This window comes from Haliotis cracherodii, unplaced genomic scaffold (genome assembly GCF_022045235.1).
Source record: "Haliotis cracherodii isolate W230 unplaced genomic scaffold, xgHalCrac1.p SCAF_7, whole genome shotgun sequence".
Lineage (NCBI taxonomy): Eukaryota > Metazoa > Mollusca > Gastropoda > Lepetellida > Haliotidae > Haliotis > Haliotis cracherodii.
This window is the reverse complement of record NW_027266330.1, coordinates 47,946,623-47,968,696: the sequence shown is the minus strand read 5'-3', so window position 1 is coordinate 47,968,696 and position 22,074 is coordinate 47,946,623. Positions and strand designations below refer to the sequence as shown.

The window sequence follows — 22,074 nt, the reverse complement described above, 5'->3', positions numbered from 1 at the left end:
TTCTGGAGGTGAGGTCGTAGTGGCACTGCAGTCAACTCCAGTACCGTATAACAAAAAAATTTACAACACTCCATGGACCTGATCAATTTACATGGAGTAAGAGGGTGCTGTTTCACGCATCACACAAGTCCACACTATTACGATTACATCAACGCCACCCGTGAAGATCCGGGTAGAAAAGGTCTTCAGCAACCCATGCTTATCCTAAGAGGCGACCATGAGGCGACCATGCTTGTCGTAAGAAATGACTAACGGGATCGGGTGGTCAGGCTTGCTGACTTGGTTGAGGCATGTCATCGTATCCCACTTACGTGAATCGATGTTCATGATATCAATCAGTGGATTGCCTTGTCCGGACTCGATTATCTACAGACCGCCGTCATATAGCTGGAATATTGATGAGTGCGGCGTCAAATAACTGGGACTCACCCATACTTTGACGTCATTGTTACTTCTCCCCATATCTTCGTCTCCAGGCCCATCGTTCATATCAAGAACGCCCCATTACCCACTAAGCAATCATGACTTGACTCCTGACCCCTTTCAAGATTAATCGCAATAAAAGTCAAACTGGAGATTTAAATTCAACTAAGGCCTCCTTAAGTTTCCGGGAACAGGACAACTGTTTACAAACGTACAAACCTGGGACAGTATCTATCTTCTTCAACAGAGATGGGTTAGCTGTGCCTGTACAGAAAAGATCACCATCCCCCAAATAAATGTCTACTTGTATGCGACCTTCACCATTGTTAGTTTTTTTCATGACCTTCACAATGTTCACGGGGACATTAAAATGCTTAAATATCATGAGATTTCTACGGAATGATAACCAATAGTTATCACTCGATTTTATCAAGTTCCAAGATAAGTGTGTATTTTTTTTCAGAACGCATTCCTAAACTTGCTAAATTTTATTAATGACCGTCCAGATAGGGTCGCCGGCCTATGCCCTGTATAGAGAGATAGAGCTCCCGGTTCACAAATCGATAACGACCCTCTTAACTCCTGTATGGGATCATATAAGCTTAAAGGTCCCAAACAGATACACACTGAACGCTATCTAATGCCAACTCAACATACATCTAGACACTTGTTAGAGTACGTACACATTCTCTGGGAACCATTGAGCCAACCTCAGCCCCAAAGAGGGGTGCGTGAGACAGGTCTTCAAACACATGCATGCCAGTTGTCTTATACCCATGTACCTGACAAAAACGCCATTGCATGGAGCAAGATTTCTTATCTTTCTTTGCTTGTGTAACGCCGCATTCAGCAATATTCCAGCTATATGACGGCAGTCTGTAAATAATCGAGTCTGGACCAGACAATCCAGTGATTGGTATCACCAGCATCGATCAACACAACTGAGATTCGATGACAAGTCAGCGAGCCTGACCACCCGATCCCGTTAGTCGCCTCTTACGGCAGGCACAGTCGCCTTTAAAAAAAATATGTTCACATCAATTTTACTGCGGTGCTTGATAAGTTAACCGACATATTCACTTAACGCGAAACAAAGCAAAAAACGGTAGCCATCAATACAGGCGTAACTGCTGCGATACGCCGCTATTTGGATCAGGTTAGCTATCTGACAAATGAGGTAGCTCTTGCAACCCCGTGCACATATTCTCTGATAACAGCGATAAGAAAAGGAGGATAGATGCGGCCGCGGGCAGGTACTCATCTGCTGATTCCAAGATGGCAATCGTGAGTTTCATGGCTGATTAACTAAGTACAGAGGCGACAGAGTGGCGGAACACATACTCGGGCTGTGCATAATGAAAACAGACAACGCTGTACATCACCATGATGAAAATGAGCGCTTGGCGAATAGACTGAATCGCGGCTGGAATTACGCTGCTCGTCTGGTTACGCCCGTCTGTTGCGCAGCCTCTTGTTTACATCAAACGCTCGCTTTCGTGTGTTGAAATTCTTCAAAGGTGACATTCGTCATCACTCGCCCCTTTCCGTAACCTGCAAGAAGACTCGCCCCCCTATCGATGAATGTTATGTGCGAAAATACGACAAACCAATCAGAATGCGCGTATAATTTCAAGTTCTTCGTCAAAGAATCCCTCAGAAACAATTTTTGATTTTACATATGTCTTGTATCTAAAAATATACCCAAGACACAGTTAAATGTGTTCATTCATACTGTATAAACCAGCATGTCCCGATGTGCTTTTAATTGCATCTGACATATATGTAATATATGGGAAAATATATGTGAAACATTACGCAACGAGTTGACAATTGTTTTGGGTATGCCCGTTTGCGCTAAGACGGAACCCGGTCGCAAAAATGGCCACGAGAGGGGCACGAGTCGCTATTCGGCTTGTCCCGGAATAACACGAGTTGGACACGAATGCAAAGGTGATTGTGTGGCGTAGTGATACACGTGTATAGATGTGATGAGTTTGAAAAAGGTGCATTGAACATAAACAGGACGAAACACGTTTTCTGGTTGTAAAAGATTCCCACTGACGTTACGTCTGGCTGTGTGTGCTTCTGGAATATCCAAGGTTTTGGTTTGACGTTTAGAAGGAAAACGGAAACACATTCATTGTCAAATCAATCAAAGGCAACAACACAAACGCCACACAACGGCACGTTTTTCCGTTTGATATGTCGATAAATTGGAAAAAAAGAACATGTTGACATCGAATATCCCAACTGGGCGGGGCTAGCATGCCTTGGGCGAAGGTGGAGGCTGCAATCAATAAATGTGAATCTTAACCCTTACAGTCATATGCATCCGATAGACTACTGATAACAATAACCCGAATACAGTGCATGAAATAATACTGAAACAATTAAAAAAAGTCCGGGTTTAGGAAATAGCTTTAGGCGTATAGATTGGTCATACTGATGACTATACAAACAGACATTTTTAATCGGCCTCGTAAAATCATTCCACAAATGTCTGCCAGTTCATAACAATTAAGTATTGTATTACTTTTGACTTTCAATTGCAATTATTAAGAAGTTTACGACACGAAGACGCCTAATCCTCTAGAGATAGCCGACAACCAACTCTTGTGACGTTTATTATTTTCGACAATGCCGCAGGAAATTTCAGGCAAGTAAGCCTTTCGGCAAAAGCAGTTAATAAATTATTGGACTCTTCCCCCGCCCAAAGCATGTTTTGCCGACGCTTTCTAACGTTCCCATCAAAACAACTTAATGCACAGATGAAACACGTGTCCCATAGGCCTACTATCTACCATCACAACAGTCGATGTCCAAAAACTTAGCGGAGACGTAAGGGGCTTACCAGTTGATATTCTCTGCGCGTGCGTGCGGATGTGCGTATGTACGTGCGTGCGTTTTGGTATCTTGTTTTGTAGCTGTAGCTGAAAAAATATGTGATCTCGATTTTGACTTTGAAAAACAAGATAAAAAAGCTTACATTGCTGCAGCGACGTTTTTTTCAATGTTGATATAAGCTGATATAGTTATCCCTAATTTCAACTAAATTTGGCACGTGTTCCGCCAACAACTTTTAGTCTTAATTTCAATGACCATTCAATAATAGCATTTAAGACACTCCCACCAGGCAATACAAACGGGGACATTTGACACAAGGCGTTCTCTGCACCGTCGGCTGAGGGCGTCGACTGACAACGCTACCATGGCTATCATTCAGTTACTACTTCCTGTACGTGTATGGCTGGAGGCTCGCTATTGGTAAGTATACATACAGGTTAGATAACGCTGACATGAAGGTTAATCCACTAATGAAGTAAATACACTAAACTATTTTCATCATACTTGCAATGATAACCTTTTTATGTCTGGGTGGGTAGTGAAAAGATATGAAGTGACAGATAGATACGGTGAAACATCAAAATATTACAGTCCGTGAATAAACCAGAGTGAGTGAGTGAGTAGGGTTTTACGCCGCTTTTGAACAGTATTCCAGTTATATCACGGCGTGTCGGTTTGATGTGGGTGGAAAGCCAGAAGTGATGCAGGTCTCAGAGGTTTGCCACGAGCACGGGCATGGTGCTGACCAACACAGGAACATAATTGGGGGGAATCGGGATTCGAACCTACAATCATAGGTTTCTGACGTGTCCAAGGAACGCAACTCTGCAAAGCGAATTGCGGCGCCTTCAACGACTTGGCTTTCCGTGTCCCCTCAATCATTACACTCTCCAGTGTATCTAAATGTTGCAGAAACAGCAGTCAAACAATACTTATCTCGTCTCAGCAGTTATATGCCTAATCATAAAACAGCTGAAGATATCAACACTTAAACGATTGGTGGTAAATTATCGATGAATAGATATTTATCGTATGTTCGATTCACAACAGAACAAGCAGCACACTAAAACCTGCATGATAAACCATACACCATGTGTCAAAACAGCATACTCGGTGTTATAAAACAACATATCCAGTGACGGTGTGATGAAACATACCCGACGTGTTCACAAAACATACACGTTGGTTTACAGCATACCCGGTGATAAAACAACATATCCAGTGACGGTGTGATGAAACATACCCGACGTGTTCACAAACATACACGTTGTTTTACAGCATACCCGGTGATAAAACAACATATCCGGTGACGGGTGTGATGAAACATACCCGACGTGTTCACAAACATACACGTTGTTTTACAGCATACCCGGTGATAAAACAACATATCCAGTGACGGGTGTGATGAAACATACCCGACGTGTTCACAAACATACACGTTGTTTTACAGCATACCCGGTGACGGTGTGATGAAACATACCCGACGTGTTCACAAAACATTCACATTGTTTTACAGCATACCCGGTGATAAAACAACATCCCCGAAGTGAAAAACACACACCAGAAAACCCGATGTCATGAAAAAAGAATTAGTAATATATATGCCTGACGTGTATCATACCCTAAAAGACCCGTGAAGATCCGGGGTAGAATAGGTCTTCAGCAACCCATGCTTGCCGTAAAAGGCGACTAACGGGATCAGGTGGTCAGGCTCTGACTTGGTTGATTCTTAAAATTGTCATCGTATCCCAATTGCGTGGATCGATGCTCATGATGTCAGTCACTGGATTGTCTGGTCCAGACTCGATTATTTACAGACCGCCGTCATATAGCCGGAAAAAGTGCTGAGTGCGGCGTCAAATAACAAACACACAAACAAATCATACCCTAATAATGTTCCCCTGATAATCACTAAAAAGAGAAAATACAAGTGTAATAACCGTCTTTCACATTCCACCCGAAATGTTTCAAAATATATATATATTAATCCATCCCTGCATATATGTATGTAGGAATGGAATGTCTATATATGTAAAACGGCTTGCTATACAAACTCGGTTTGTGGTCGATCCCCGAAGATTCATCTCTGCAAAAGAAAGGAGTAACGCAACACCATGGCAATGTCGTCACTTAAACAACCTACTAATCTTCTATGGCGATGAGAAAAGAAGGAATGTTTACCTTTAGAGGAGTGCTATCTTCTACCCGTTATCGGTCAAATCGGGTAAATGCTCAACAAACACGGTGACCCGACTCCCGCGACTAGACTACAGTCGGACCACTTCTACGTGGATTCTAATACAATGCATTGCATCACATACCCCGGGACTTCCCGGAGTGGTAAGAAGAGTTGTGTCCCCTTCCACAGATGTCGTAAATGACATCCGGAGTTCGGGGTGACTTTGATAATGACGATAATAAAAATAGACTCTATAACATATCGCCTCTGAAGTGTACCGATTAATACATTTGCTCTAATACACATGGTCGTTAATTACGTAATATTATTCGAACAAAGTAGAAGAGCTGTCTTAAGATTGTGAAAATGTTTTTTGTCGCTTCCGTTTACAAGAAACAATCGCCAGATGTGAATCCCGTTTCTCTCCTTACTTTTGTAGAAAAGCTACTGCAACATTGAAATCTGCTTCGGGTGGATATTTCCCACGATGCATTTGTTTGTTTGTTTGTTTTGTTTGTTTTGTTTGTTGTTTAACGCGCACTCAGCAGTATTCCAGCTATATGAGGGCGGTCTGTAAATAATCGAGTCTGGACCAGACAATCCAGTGACTGATATTATGAGCATCGATCCAAGCAGTTGGGATCGATGACATGCATCAACCAAGTCAGCGAGCCTGACCACCCGATCCCGTTAGTCGCCTCTTACGATAAGCATGGTCGCTTCTTAGGATAAGCATGGGTTGCTCATGACCTTTTCTACCCCTGATCTTCACGGGTCCAATGCATTTGTGATTTGGCAATATCAGCTGAGCTTCTTATATTCTTAACTCGACAGCAGTTATAGCCCTTCACTCACTCACTCATATATATATACCTATATATAGTTACGACACTGTATGGGAAACAGGTTTCAGTTGGGACTATACTGACTGACGTCACTGTCCAAAGACACATCACTTACCTTCTGACGTAATATATATTAATGCGCACATTCCAGGAAAACATGCACTGTTTAGGTAATACTTGTGACAGATGGGAAGAGATTGAATTGCAGAATGACATAACATGATAAAGAGGTTATCACGCTTGTGTGTTTGGGATGGTAAATATCCTGTATTAGGAATAAACAAGGCTCGCCAAATACAATGTTTATTCCTAATACAGGATATTAACCATTCACTCGCGTGATAACCTCTGTATATCATGTACCCTAACCCTTTTGTTCAGTACATATAATGTGCATATTATCGGAATAATAGAATTTTTTTAAAAAACCAACATATTTCCCGCTGTGTTCAGTCACAAATGCTTTACTCTCGAGTATCATGAACCAACGGAGCAAGTGAGGGTTGGTCTGTAAGACTTCACATCTTGTGTCCATTGTACTATTACACTGGATTCCATCGCGTACATACGAGATCTCGCATTATATTCCCGAAATGTTCCCTTATTTTTCAAAGTCTGTATATAGGAACCAAAATGTGTCCATGTCTCGTGGCTGCGATATAGTTACATAATGTAACTTATTCGGAGACCAGAAGAGTAAAGAGTAAATGTTTTGAGGCTACACACGGACGTGAAGTAACCGGTCTCTCGCATCAAGACACTACGACGTGTTATGTAATTTCCACGAGTCAACACCGTCAGTCGGCAACATCTGACAACGTCGGCCAGGGCAGCGTCAGGCACGCAGCGGGCGGGGAGTCTCCAGACGACTTGCCACTGTGCCCCAGGCTGCTGATCGCGCTACCGGCGAGGGATGGCTATTCCCAGTATCTGCTATACTGGTTTCTCGGTACCAGATTCGACCCCGTAAAAAGGCAGCATGTTTTACCTGTCATCATAGACCAATCTGTTGTGGGTCTCTGCTGTCATGATACTGAAGCGGCGTGAAATACCGTTCACCATCTACATCTCTTGGAAATGTAACACTCCACAGATCACAATGTATTCAGCTGCTTCCATCACTGTAACAGCATCCCACGTTTGATGATGTTAATGCCTTCGGAACACACCACTGACCCGAAAAAACATGTATTAGGGTATGTTTCTAAATAAGGGAAACGAAAAGCGCTTGACAAAGCATGCTTAAATGTCAGGACGGTACATCCCAATGATTACGGACTGTATATGTCTGGGTTTGTAAACCGGGACTCCTCGTATTTCAGAGACAATCTCCCCACCTTTTAGTCAACAGAAGAGGTTCTCCATGTGCCCTGCTGTGTGCCTCAATACAAACTGTCAAACTAACATTCCCTGGCTCTGTTCAACAGGGGTCTGCTCCGCCCACAATCCTTCAGGTATTTATGCGTAAATGTTTCCATTATTGGAAATAAGTGGCCAAACCTTGATAGGTATACGGCCCTTTCGTTTTAACGGTGGTTTAGGGTCATGAACTCTTTCCATAAGGCCCTGTCAGCACAATGGCCGAATAGTAACAGTAATAGTAACGGGTTTCACAAATAATAGCAATGATGATAATGATAACAATATATATGCAAAAACATGCATATTCGTACTATTGATTAAAGACTATAATACTGATTGTATCATTAAGAAATCGTTATTTGTATAGGCCTAATACTTACATATCAGTATATATAAATACTTATATCACGACACCATTTTTATCAAACCTGGTTTATCAGTTTGCTAACAGCTCTAAAGATTCTAATCTGATTTTATTGCAAATGTACACAATGAACACACTGTCAGCTGATAAGATACTTGGGTGGGTCAGACAAACAAGTTGTGTTTACGTTATACGACTGTATATCAAAGTTAAATAGCCTATCAGTTCATAAATCTCAGGTATCTAATCGTTAAGCTAGAAAGGCAAGACGCCCTTGTGTGTGTGTGTGTGTGTGTGTGTGTGTGTGCGCGCGCGCACACACACTAAAGAGACGGAATTTTATATCTCCATATTCATTAAAATGGCATAACAGATTAACTATAGTATGAAATAATCGGGTAGTACTTAACTTCTTTTCAATAATATAAAAAAACCAACACTTTTACATTCTATAATCAAGTTGCAAATGATTCAAATAAATACTTCACTCGTCAAAGTAAGATCTTAAAGTCAATTTCTAAACGAATTCTGCCAAGACTAAAATCTACTCTAATTGAAATCGAAGCATGCAACGAAATGGCACGAACACCCAGTAGCGTTACTGTTCACTGATTTCCTGCTTCTAACCCGTGCTGAAAAAAACAATGATATCAATCCCTGGCCCCATACAATTTCGGTGGGGTATTGACCCCTACAAATTGCTTCCACATTTCGCCTCTCTCGTGTTGCGCGCTTGCTCATTTGATTACAATGCATTGGGGCACATTTTGATGGGTAAACATGTTTCACGTACGAACAAAAATATCTGCACAATCAGAAAGCTTGTTGGCATTAAAGTGTCTTTCAGTTTAAACTGACACTTCCTTGTAACCGACGTTCCACCGCGCTGGGATTAAAATTTAAACCCATTTAAACAGGCTGGGCCGTAGCACGTTTTCAAAATGTCAATCCATATCGTCACATTGTCATCGAAGAAACCATACTATGAAATCTATTGTAGATGTCACTCCATAATCACCACATTATCTAATCGAATGTACCTCCCTACCTGTCACAGAAACTCTTCATTAACAATTCCAAGTTCGCCGACAGCGTGATCGGCCCTCGTATCCGAGATCGGAATTAGTCGACTGACCGAACAAAACAAGTTTCGGTTATTTCCCTCTCAACCGGAAGTGAGATGAAAACGAGGCTTCGAGTCTCGGAGGAGAGTTTGTTTACCATAGCTACGCATATATTTCTTCTGTTTAATCGATTCCAGTTTAAAATAGCGGCATCTGTTGACGTGGCAAGGTTTGTTGTTTGCATAGAAGATGCTTCTACATAAGTAACGTATAATACCGGACCGAGTTACTGTTATCGATCACGTCAAAGTCTCCTCTTCCCGACTGATTGTCAGCTTTTCACAGGTGCGAACAGGTAAGAAAATATTCACGTGAATGGCGATTGTCCATGTGATTTCAACACCAAAACAGAGATAACGCTGTAGATTAGAGGGCAATAGGTGTTTTATTTCTCAAGTGTATTATCGACCAAGTCTGCACGCAAGTCAGCTGTATCGGGGGATCATCAATTTCTTAACAATCCACGGTTTATATCGATCTGAACATGGACGGCAAAATATGTGTTGACACGGAAGTGATCACACTCAGCGTCCTTCCACATGATGACAAGGTATGTTTGAACAGCCATCATATTCTAAATTTTCAAACACTGTGTTTGTTACAAAATAACGTTTATGATATAGCAACGACTCTTTACAAAGCGACCTAATATATATATGTGTCTCCGTTAATTAAACGGGAGTAAGGGCTAATGTCGACTTGTGCAATGTTATATACACGTATATAGCATCATTTCCCACAATTCATTGTAGCAGTGACATTTTTTTCCACTCTTTCTGAACCGTGGACAACTTAAAATAATCTACTGTATATTATTTGGGTCATGTGATAGTCATAGAATTAAACGCACATCATGAATTTGCTGCACTAATAAAATTCAGATTTTCATGTTTTTGGGCCCGGTGCGTGGATGCTAATTGGGCCCGGTGCGTGGATTCATTTATACTTGTTTTATGCAAGACAGTGTTTAAATTTAATGTGATCGCCAGGATATGATTAATAAATACACAGTGTAAGCGCTTCAGTCAGTAAAGCCTTTATATTTATTGTGAACAGACAGCGTAAGGGATCACACATATTTTTGGGGATAATATTTTTTATAAACAAAGGATGTCATTGTGCTTCTGTTCCCGATCACTCCTCGGCCTCACTAAAACAGTTAATAAGATGATGATGAGCCTGACCAGCCTGATTGTGCCAGTATCACCCTAACACTCTTTGCTACATTATTTTTTTTAATTTGTAAATAATGATAATAATAATAATTTTGATCATTTTAACGTGTTTAATTCTTGTACAGATATGATTAATGTTTGACGTTGTTACAAAACACACAACAGTAACTGAGTCCTTATTACAAACAAATTGCCAAGTAAAAATCACATCTTTCCCAGATTACACAAACAATTTGAATTTGTCTGCTTACTGTTATATCTCACAAAACTGTGATATTGTTGAAATACATGTTTGTTTGGCAAACCAAATTTATTTTCCTTTGCGTCAATATCACCAGGTAACATGTGTGTGTGTGTGGTTATTGCTTCACGATGCAGTTATAACTATCAATAGATGAAACCTTAAAAAATACTGATGTCATGCACAGTACTGTTATTATCAGGACGAGTTTAGTTCTGTAAACATTAAACTATGAATTACTTGCAGCAGTGACATATATCCTTAGTGTTCATTGAAAGTTATTAATTATTTAGCCAGTTATTGTTCCTGACCCGCGAAGATCCGGGTTAGAACAGCACTTCAGCAACCAATGCTTGTCGTAAAAGGCGACTATGCTTGTCGTAAAAGGCGACTATGCTTGTCGTAAGAAGCGACTAACGGGATCGGGTGGTCAGGCTCGCTGACTTGGTTGATGCTTGTCATCGATTCCAATTGCGTGGATCGATGTTCACGATGCCAATCACTGGATTGTCTGATCCAGACTCGATTATTTACAGACTGCAGTCATATAGCTAGAATATTTTTGAGTGCGACGTAAAACAACAAACAAAAGTTACTGTTCCTGTTGGTACATTGTAATTGTAAACAAACAAATTTTCAACACACATATTGCAGTCATTTGGACAAGCAATCCTCTTCCGCAGCTGTTCAGGATAAAGTCTGCTGCAATCTCATTAAAATCAGATCTGTTTTATAACGATACGGCCGATACGATATTGATCTGAGAACAATTGCATATGGGATGTCGTGTCAAGTGACCTCTCTGATCCGCCAATCAGCATCGAGGCTTCCAAATACTTGTTTCGAATTCAAAGAAGCATATTTGATGTGTGTATCTCGATAACAAACTAAACGACAAATGAAGAAGAAAGTATCACGGCGCCATTATTGTTAGTAATAATTCAAGCACCCTGTCGTTTCTGAGCGCCGTGACATCTACGCCCCAACAGGTGAACCGTCGAAGGGATATTTGTGTTCTATTTGGCTTTTCATTTGTACAAATCAAATTGTTTCTAATCGAGGTGATGAAAGGATGCCGAATCTTTTATGAAAGGTGACAGGGGCGGTCGGGTAGCCTACTGGTTAAAGCGTTCGCTCGTCACGCCGAAGACCCGGGTTCGATTCCCAATATGGGTACAATGTGTGAAGCCCATTTGTGATGTCTCCCGCCGTGATATTGATGGAATATTGCTGAAAGCGGTGTAAAATCAAACTCACTAACTAGAAAGGTGACAAGTTCAAGAACCCATGTACCCTTCACTTTGATTGGGTGCCATGGTTTTCGCTCTGGTCTCACCTGTCACGGCACAATACGGAGGTCTCCTCACAGCGTCACGCAGAGAGATGTCGCGTCGGAGTAAAAGATCTCATTTTAATGAGATTGAATTCTGCTGCTGCGAAATGACATAGGATCATACACATTTTTAATATATGCGTAGGCGTATCCCCATTTATTTATATAAAGAGAGGATACGTTATAAAATACAAAGCATTTTGAAATGAATGTGTATGCAACTATAAATATGTGCGTTGATCTAGGAAACTGACCACATATTTCATCAGTTATTGATTAATAAATATTTCCTCCCCTATCTTTGCATGAAACAATTTCTCCAAGTAAAAGAGGGATTTAAGAGTTGCCTCCCTTAAATTTCTCGGACTATTGCACAACATACAGTTGCGCGTATGGGAAAAACAAGCTTCCCGACTAATTATGGCTGTTCAATTACTATGCTGGTCCAATCCAGACATTCCAGATATTGATACCGTTAGCATTGATCTACGCAAGTAGGACACGGTGACATGCATCAACCAGGTCAGCGAGCCTGACTACCCGATCCCATTAGTCGCCTCTTACAACAAGCATCTGTTGCGGCAAGCATGGGTTGCTGAAGACCTTTTCTCACCCGGACATTCAGGGGTGCATACAGATTGTATCCGTATTATGTCCAAACAAGTTACAGGACAGGACGAGGGACAGTACAACACAGACTGACAGACATGTTGTTTAACGTCTCACCAAGTCTACGTCCATACATAAATATATATATATATATATACAGAAACGCACAGGCAGTACAGTGTATTAAAAGAACTTCTAACGTCACACGCGTCAGTGACTTACGGAGGCTAAAAGTGGATATAGGATGAGGAAGGCAGTGTGAGGAAAGCATATCTAATTATATTCTACTCTGTAATTAATATCCTCTCATATTTTGCTATTCGAGGTTGTGCCTAGTGAGGGACGCGCACAGAGGCAAGTTTGAGAACGTGTACGATCTCTCTCTCTCTCTCTCTCTCTCTCTCTCTCTCACACACACACACACACACACACACACACACAAAGAAGAAGAAGAAAACAAAGCAAACAAACAATAAACAACACACACACACATTAGTATCGCACAGGCTGTGAAACATGGTTCCCTTGTCAAAGAAATACACATTGCCATACCCAGGACTGGAATCACCATTTTATTATATTTTTTAATGATATTAATCACGTAATTAATGCACGAAACTACCTTAAACAAACAAAAGTTCATTTAATCATTAGTTAAATAAAGTAAAACAGTTTGGGTATTAAAGCTCTTGTTAACGAGCATGTGACTGTAAGAATATGTACACATTGTGTTGAACATTGTCAGTATACTGCACGTTAATGCAATGTCAATTTACACTGAATACTTTCTCTTCTTGTATAGTTACAATGCCCGAGGAAGCAAGAGCCCCGTACCCCGGGTTCGATGCTACTGGAACGTACCAGACGCCCCGTCAGGCCCCGAGGGTGAAACCGGAAGCAGAGGAGATATCCCGGAAGCACAAAGGTTCAATCAATTTATTCGCAATCGACGACAAGGACACAGGCCCTGGGCCAGCACCACCACCTGTTCCAAAATGTAATACGTACGCAGCTCAACAAAACTACGAACATGGCCGGACAGGAAATGTTGGTACTCTGTTAGGAGGCGGCGTTACCCCCCGTCCTGACCCAGGGGCGTGTCCTAATGCCAGGGTCAAGCCCGAGGCGTCAGACATCGCAGACAACCATAAAGGTAAAGGCACTGCAGCGTTGTTTACCAGTTATGGTAATTTACCAAGGTCGGCTAGAACCGAACCAAGGGTCAAGGCCGAAGCACAGGTCAATGCCTCGATGGATCTTGGCGGCCGCATGAGTTCGATTTTACACAATCCAAAAGATTTACCAGAAACTCCCAAACCTGCTCCAAGAGTGAAGGCAGAGGCAGGGGACAATGCATCGTTAGGCAAAGGAAAACAGATGAATAAAGTCATGTGCAGATACGGTGAAACGCCACGGTCGATGCGGGGGGTACCACGTGTTAAACCGGAAGCAGAAGACAACGCAACGCTAGATCAGGGCAAACGGATGGGCAAGTTGTTCACGAGTTACGGCAATCAGCCGACGTCTGGCCGACCCGCAGCTCGAGTGACGGCGGGGGGTGAGGACTCCGCTAATCTGGACAAGGGCGGCCGGATGTCCCGACTGATGCACGACGCCGGTAGCTTCCCCGCTCCATCGGCCCCGGCCCCCCGAGCAACCAACTCGGCAGCAAGGCGGATTGTGAAGAAAAACCGAGGCACCATGGGACAAGTATTTTCACAGACTTCCAAATGGCAAATGGTTGCCGAGCCGGGTCGAAGAGGTGCGAAAGCATTCTAGAGTCAGATTAGGATGTTCATTATAGTAGAGATTGATTCCAACCCTTTTAGTTAGGAATTGTGTAATGGATGATACGAAGATAAAACCAAAGTCAGATGTATAAGTTAGTATCATTAGTAGAACTTCAGAACGTAAGATCTTTGCTGCGATTTACGAAACTTGGGCCCCGTTAAACCAAGCCGTTTCAGCGCTACGACTGACTTAAGTCAATATAAAGGTATGGGGTAAAGGATAGTTTAAAATAGCGTTAAGATGGTAGATTCCAGTTTTGAAATACTGCTTTCATTGTCTTCTCAGACGTGGATTGTTATGTAATGTTGAATGATGCATGCACGAATGTATAATGCGACAACCATGTATTTGCTTCCATAGATATTTAAGAAGGAGTCTCCATCTGTAAGATAAAATAAAGATGGGATTTGAGCCTCGCTGAAAACATAGATACGAAAAATATATAATATGTTTATTGTGTATAAATGTACAAATTGTTAAATATTATGTTTGTCAGTGCAAGTTCTCATTTCCAGTATTTAGAAAGAATAACTAAGCATTTTGCCACGGAAATATTGGACTGAAATGTCGTGGTAAACTGATGATGTTGGAGCCCGGTATCTATGGGACAAAATAGTTCTTTGTACAAAGAGACGTTCTGTTTGCAGACACGTACCAATATACATTGTTTTGAATATGTGGTTTATATTTGGTGTTACATTCATAATGAAATGAGATATATTTTAGTGCCATCCATATTTGATTGATGAGACATAAAATGCAAAGTTCCGTTTTATTTTGTATTAACCTAACCTTGGATGCAGATACAAATTGGCAATGAAATGAATAATGCAATATATGTTCACATTTATATTGTTAAACAGTTTCTACACGTGTAACACGTGTTGTTAAGGGTGCAGTGGGTGTGTTGGTCTCACATGGTATGTGTTGCCGATGTCGGTGCCCAACGCAAGCAATCTGTGGAAATTATGATCTTTGCACTCAGCTAACCGAATATATGTTTCATCAATGCAATTAATATGGTAATATTTACAAAGCTTCTGCTGAATGGTATTTTAAAATCTACAATTGTGAGAGAGTTGTTTGTTTATCAGAAAACTTCTCGACGTCTCGAATTGTGATAGTGATTCAAGCGCATGTAAAATAATATTGTTTCAGCTGTTGGTTACTGTCTTTTACCCAGTACGGTATAACTCTTTCGTACCATTACGTTTGCTTAGTATGTTTCGATTTACGTATTAACTCGCATGTTTTTATTTTTGAATTTTCACTGCAATGTTCTTGGAATATATGGCTCTTTCTTGTTGCCCCTATATAGATATATTTTCAACTGCAATATTGTAAACCGAAACGTTTCCATTTTTGGATCTGTGCCTTTTCAAATTGTAGCCAGGGTTGTTTTGTTGGAAAAGAGTATCTCAATTATATTTTACGAAGTCATAATATACATAAAAAGCGGCCTTTGATGAGAGTTTAATTCAGTGTTTAATTTGTGTACATACAAGAATAAATTTCTACTTTGATCAAATTCACCATGTGTGGTTCCTTGTTTTCATGGTATGTTGATATCATTAAGGTCATTTCAGACAATGGAGAAGGTATATAATGCATCATTTGGGATACAAACTCGGGTTAGTTTCTTCAACCACTGGACTATGCAGATATCTTTCAATAGTCAGTAGTATTCCTCTAATTGTCGTGCAATAGTAATAAAGGAATAAGTACTGCAAACAGTGTTTAAAATATTCAGAATAATCAATTACACCACTTTAAATATAAACCCACGCGACAGTAGTGCCGCGTGGGGGTTCTAGGGCAGACTTTGCCCACAGAATCCCACTTCCGACGGCGGCTAGTTGTTCATGCTGTTAACCACTGGTTTGCCTAGCCAGGGTCGATTATTTACAGTCCCCCCTGTTGTTGGAATGTTCCTAACTGCGGCGTTAAGCGGCATTCATTCACTCGCTCAGGTGCTATTGCAAGCGGCCACACTTCACTGAGTATACCCATGACATGAGTTGCTAACTGAAAGCGTTAAGGTACAAAATATACTATAACAGCGACCGTGGCGTGTAGTAGATAGAGCGTCTTTCCAGAGTGCGGAAATTGGGTGTTTCGATCCCCAGGCCGAGTCTTACCACAATTACTATATACGTCAGAAGATGTTACTAGTTACTCTATCTGGCACTCGGCATCAAGGGGTTAAACAAGGACTGTCCAGTTCGGAGTCGGTATAACGTGTCTGAGTGTGGTATCCAGTTAAACTGGGATATGGTATCTAGATGGACTACTACTTCCACTCCACGGATAGACGCTCTATCCACGAGACCGCAAACGAGGTTCTTATGGGGTCCAGAGGAGGTCGGGTTTTTTCTATATAAGGTGTCCGTCCATCTTCCCGAGGCAAGAGAGTTAACTGACTATGAAAGTCCAGTTTCCATGCACCTTTGCCGAACTAGGCTGATATTATGGAATTACATTTTGGCTGGACTAACGAGTCTTCATAGTCCAATCAAAATCGCGCAACGAAATCGAAATCCGGTTCGGTCGATTGCAGGATTTGCAAAGCATGTGCACCGCCAACTCGTTGTCAACAGATATTTTCCAAACCTTTTCATGTTTTTAATCAAGATGCTCACGTAATTTGATGCACTTCGCGGTGTAAGACCCGTTTTATTACTATATATAGATCTTGATTATCGATCAGATCGTCTTGACTGGGCGCCACCATTTTGTTTGAAACAAATGCAAGTGATGGAGTTTGATTGGTCCATAGGAGAGGCTTAGAAGGGACATAACTGGTAATAGCCACTGGTGGCGCTACGATCGAGCCCAGGAATTCCAGCCAAGTTCGGCAAGGGTGGAAACTGGACTTTTGACACGCCGTGATATAACTGGAATACTGTTAACGGCGTTAGACTCCAGTTGACTCACTACATCGTAATAAATCATGTTTTAATCGATAAAATACTATGTTCACCACTAATCCTGCTTTTTAATCAATCTTCTGTCTACTCAGTTGACCTAATTAAATCGTAATGACCTATATTATATTATTATCGGCTGTATTTTATTATGTTATTTGTAGATTCATATAAACTAAGAAAGCAACTGCCAAATAATACCATAATTCTTCACACGTGACTTGCTACACCCAGTAGTGTACACAAGTGTACACAATAATTTATCTGTTGTTATTGTTTTATCCACAAAGCATAATCTGGAACAAAAATAAATTCAATTGGACATGCAAACATGACCGTATAAGTGGTCAGCCTGTTGTCAGCACTTTGAAGCATTACAAGATAGAGATATTGTCAATGTAAAATTAGTGTAGTGGAAAACTTAAACTAATTGTCATTTTTTTGGACCTGACATGTTGTGCCATATTTCCTTGGTTGGCTAGATGTTGGAATTCCATGTAATGTAGCAAACACAAGCCCCTTTGTTGGCAAGTATTGAATCTGTTTATAGACATTGGGTTTCCATCATTAAACAAAGCTGACATCGGTCGTATTTTTTTGTCAAGGAATACGTGCGTTTAAGATTTTGTGAAATTATGTTGCGTATTTTCTACTTATATCTCCCCGAATACGCAGGTTCTGCGTCATGGCAACCCTGGATGAACTTTATTGGCGTGTCTACAAATATTTGTCTAAAGAAAACATGTTGCCCAACTTTGTCTATCGGAATCACAGTGTTGACTTCGATACTAATGGCCGTATTCAACACAGGACGGCATTGAACAATAATTGCTCAGCATATTTACTCCCAGCCGAGTATGGTGGTTGGAAGCTATACGGTATTGATGGAAAATGCTTGTAAACGCAGGCAAACATTTATTTAGCCATGGGCGAAGTTATCGCCAGGAAGTCAACACTAGATCAGATTACTGCACTTATAAAACGACGTGCATGCACGTGTGTGTGTAGCTGCTTGTTCCCCCTCCTTATCCTGCCTATTGTTCTAAGGTACAAGTACAATCAGCCGCGGTTGGGGATGTCACAATAAGGTGTTACCTATTTCTATTGCAGGTAGCCAAACTTGTGTGAAAGAAACTTTACTGGTACTGGTTGATTATTTATTGCAACAATAATCACACTTGACATAGTAACTCACAGTATAACAATAAACACTAACTTTACACAAACAATTACACATTTCACATATATGGTGTTGTTTCTTAATTTTGAATCTATGACCATTGTAAAAGTTAGCTGGGAGTAGGAAAACCGAAAATTAACTTGAGTATTACAGTGTTTCTGTCTACCGGTAAAATTACGCTTGGACCCTTAATTTGTGTGACTTCAAGTCCCTGTGGATCGGCACATAAAGTACCTTATAAATCTTTGTTGTTGAACAAAACATCGGCGATACTCAAATAAGTATATTTTTCGAACAAAGTCAGCTTATCCCGTTGCCTATTTTAGGTGCAAGGAAATAACATTTCGCTTTACGTGGAGGTTAAATTTATATTTGAAGCGACTTAGTCCTGAAATATTTAAAAAAGGGATAGTAGTCACCGATTCAGAGAACGTAAAATCGTTATCACGTCCCCCCAATTCGTGGACTGCGTGAGATGTTAGCATATAGGTGACGTGAAATTAGGTTAACGTCGCGTCCATGATTATTGCACTTATATAGCGACGTGCATGTATGTTTGTGTGTTTGTGTGGCTGCTTGTACTTGTACGACTGATGCCGAGTTTATAGTGCTAGCACACTGAGATACCATGCCGCAGTTTGACATGAATATCCCACTCAGACACAGTATGCTGACTCCGAGCCGACCAGTCCATGTTATAGCCCCTTAATGCTGAGCGCCAGGCAGGGTAACAACAAGTACCATCTTTTGGTATGACGCGGCCGGGGACCCCGCTCTACCGCTAGACCATGGAGGCGGTCTTAGTATATAGGAATGTATGGACTCCCAGAAACATGATCCTTTCATAATTTCAGGTACAATATGTAAAATAAACTTACGTACAGCAGAAATTACAATTGCCTAACTTTGCAAAAACAAAACCGGCGAAACTTTAAAAAAGGGAATACAGTTGCTCCATGGAAGCGTATTAGTGCCAAAGTCTTCGTAGGTGTAAGTACTGTGACACTAATACGCATCTATATTGCCCAGAGACCTTTATTTGCATATAAATATAAGGCATTCAGTAAGTTAAAAATGTCACGTCATCATTTGAATAATTGGCAAGAAAATTTCCACGAATTAAGGTTATCCACGAATTTAATTAACAGTTGTGAGGTATAAAGCCTATTTAGCAACATACAGGGCACATCCTGAACTTCTAAGTGTATTATATCGCCATTCTATTGTGATAATACCCTTCGCCACAATAGCTTTGCTTCGGAAATGACGTCGCCATCTCAATCTCTCTTATCACGAACGCAACACAGAATTTCTCTCGCTCGCTGGCATAACTTGACTGGACGGCTCGACAAGAAATATGATTCCCATTGTCAGTGCCCCTGGATTGCTCAGCTACGGGTGCTTGGGCCTCCCTTTGTATGGTACTCTCATCTGAGTTGGAATCAAACTTAAAATTTATAAGATAACAAATAAAATAATAACTAAACAATATCCTTGATGTCCATTTTCAGGATTAAGAAGAAAATTGTAATAGATCTAATTTCAGATTACTCATGTTCATTGCAATCATTTATTTTTTCTATACAAGTAAAAACTACTCCGAAATAATATATTTTCTACATTTTGAAGTTTCGGCAGTGTCTAAAATTTGTGAATAATTCCAATGTTATTCTCTAATTCTGGTTGATTTTTTTAAAAAATATCGTAATGATAATCTATCATTTTGAAAAGTATTTGTTCTTTTAGGGGTATCCATGCATCATTAAATAACATGAACGTTAAGCCTCAGTAATATATTGTATATATGTAGACTTTACCTGATACGTGTTGAACGTTTTCCCCCGAAAATGAATGGTATTTAAAGGGGAAGTGCACATGCAAAAATCAATTTCTTTCTTATTTCGCAATTTTAGAATTAGGGAGAACTCCGCTAACGAGCTCTCGCTGTGAGGATCTTGTTGGTGCCAATTTAACTGGGTCCCTGTCTTGTCACAACGCAAAATATATCAAATACCAGTTTATGGTGAGACAACATGGCATCCGGTAATACATGGCCTGATGCGAAGAACCAACCGAGCAAGTTCCGTGGCATGGAAACGATGAAAATCAAGTGGAAGAGAAGACTCGACATAGGCCTACAAGTGACATCGTGTATCTTGGTAAGAATAACACTTTGATGTGTGTATGTACCTAATTTACCTATATCGTATAAATTGTTGTCAAGGGAATCCCCCCTCCAAGTAATTTGGCTTTATTGCTGTAAACGACTTCTCCACTGGAACTGAGATAGATATCAACTATATATTGTTGGAAGCATTCTACAGTGATGAGAATTCAAAACTGTACAATTGGAGAAATGGATTAGGGGGCTGAACCCTACCCCCACCCCCGGAGACTAAGGGGCGGGGCTAAAAATAGTTTATAACTTGGACACAGTTAAGATCCCCACCATATAACCATATGTACAATTGAGTGTATAATGATTTGCCATCCACCCATTTTAGATGCTGACAGAGTCAAAATTATGAAATATTTGCAGTATTATATACATACACGTATATTTTGTCATGATTGCGTAAATATCCAGGTGAGCGATACAGGCCCTATGGGTCTCTTGTTACATTTTCAGAAGCGGAAACGTAATATTCTAAGAGATATTTGTCACGCCTGGTGACCCGCATGCTTCGTCAGCTGGCCTATTCATCCTGTCCCACCCTGTTACGACGCTATCGCCGGTATCGGCATTGTCGTCAATCTGAGTTTGTCTGTATTAGGTGTAACTATTCCCACCGCCTATAGGCTACAGATCAGTGCTACATGGCAATATCAAGAAACAAATACGATCTGTCACCAAACGTTGTCTCAACAAGGTTACACGTTACCAGCTGATTATGAGAGCATATGCTTTGAGTAACACGAAAATGGGGTACGTCTCTAAAGTCGGTTGCCGAGTGTAAACGTACTGGGGAAAAAAAGATCATCATTGATTTTTTCCTTATCCGAATTAAAAATAACTCCCATATTTTATGGATAAGTAATTAAATCCGTATGTCACACCAGCACCAGCCGAGCAAAACCATCCCCATTTGAAAGTGAAACGATAGATCACTCCATTGATGTGAAACCAGTTACTGTCGCAGGCCTATAAGATCTATTTAATAGATAATAGGTTTTTGGTGTGTTCTGACAACTCTTCATGGAAAATGCATTGCAACTTTTCAGGGAACTATTTATCATCCATTATGAGCCCAAAATAAAAAGATATGAAAGGTTTAATATATAATTAATTATTAAAAACAGTGTGTTGTTAAATTGAGTGGACCAGATATATGTAAAATGTTTACAAAAAGCTCATTTACTGTTACTGTCAAAATATATAAATTATTTAAGAAACTGTAATTAAAACTTGTTGAAAATTAATTAAACATATTTGATATTGTAAATTATGGTTTGGAAATATAGACCTCCAGACCTGACTTTTGGGGCAAATGACAACCACCCCCTGAAACTTTGTCCTAACTGACAACTGGAAATAATCGCATGCAGATCAACACCATAACCTGTGTTCAGTGTGTTCTAAATTTTAACATACCTTATATCATGTGGTCAAAATCCAATTTCATAACAAAATACAGTATATAGGATTAATGCAATGAGCTCTTTACACCAGTGGACCAGTA

At 40.5% G+C, this 22,074-nt stretch overlaps 2 protein-coding genes across 2 annotated transcripts in view; one reads left to right on the top strand and one right to left on the bottom strand.

Annotated features, from left to right (window-relative positions):
- LOC139447236 (uncharacterized) overlaps positions 1–9,172 on the bottom strand; it is a 46,892-nt gene extending 37,720 nt beyond the window's left edge. The window contains exon 1 of the mRNA XM_071228494.1: positions 9,066–9,172. The gene's annotated coding sequence lies outside the window, so the exon portion shown is untranslated. The remainder of the gene's footprint in view (positions 1–9,065) is intronic.
- Positions 9,173–9,216: 44 nt separating this feature from the next.
- On the top strand, positions 9,217–15,822 carry LOC139447513 (uncharacterized). The gene is made up of 2 exons (XM_071228915.1): positions 9,217–9,436; positions 13,302–15,822. The coding sequence occupies exon 2, from the start codon at positions 13,307–13,309 to the stop codon at positions 14,276–14,278; it is 972 nt and encodes a 323-aa protein (XP_071085016.1). The 5' UTR covers positions 9,217–9,436; positions 13,302–13,306; the 3' UTR covers positions 14,279–15,822.
- Positions 15,823–22,074: the final 6,252 nt, after the last annotated feature.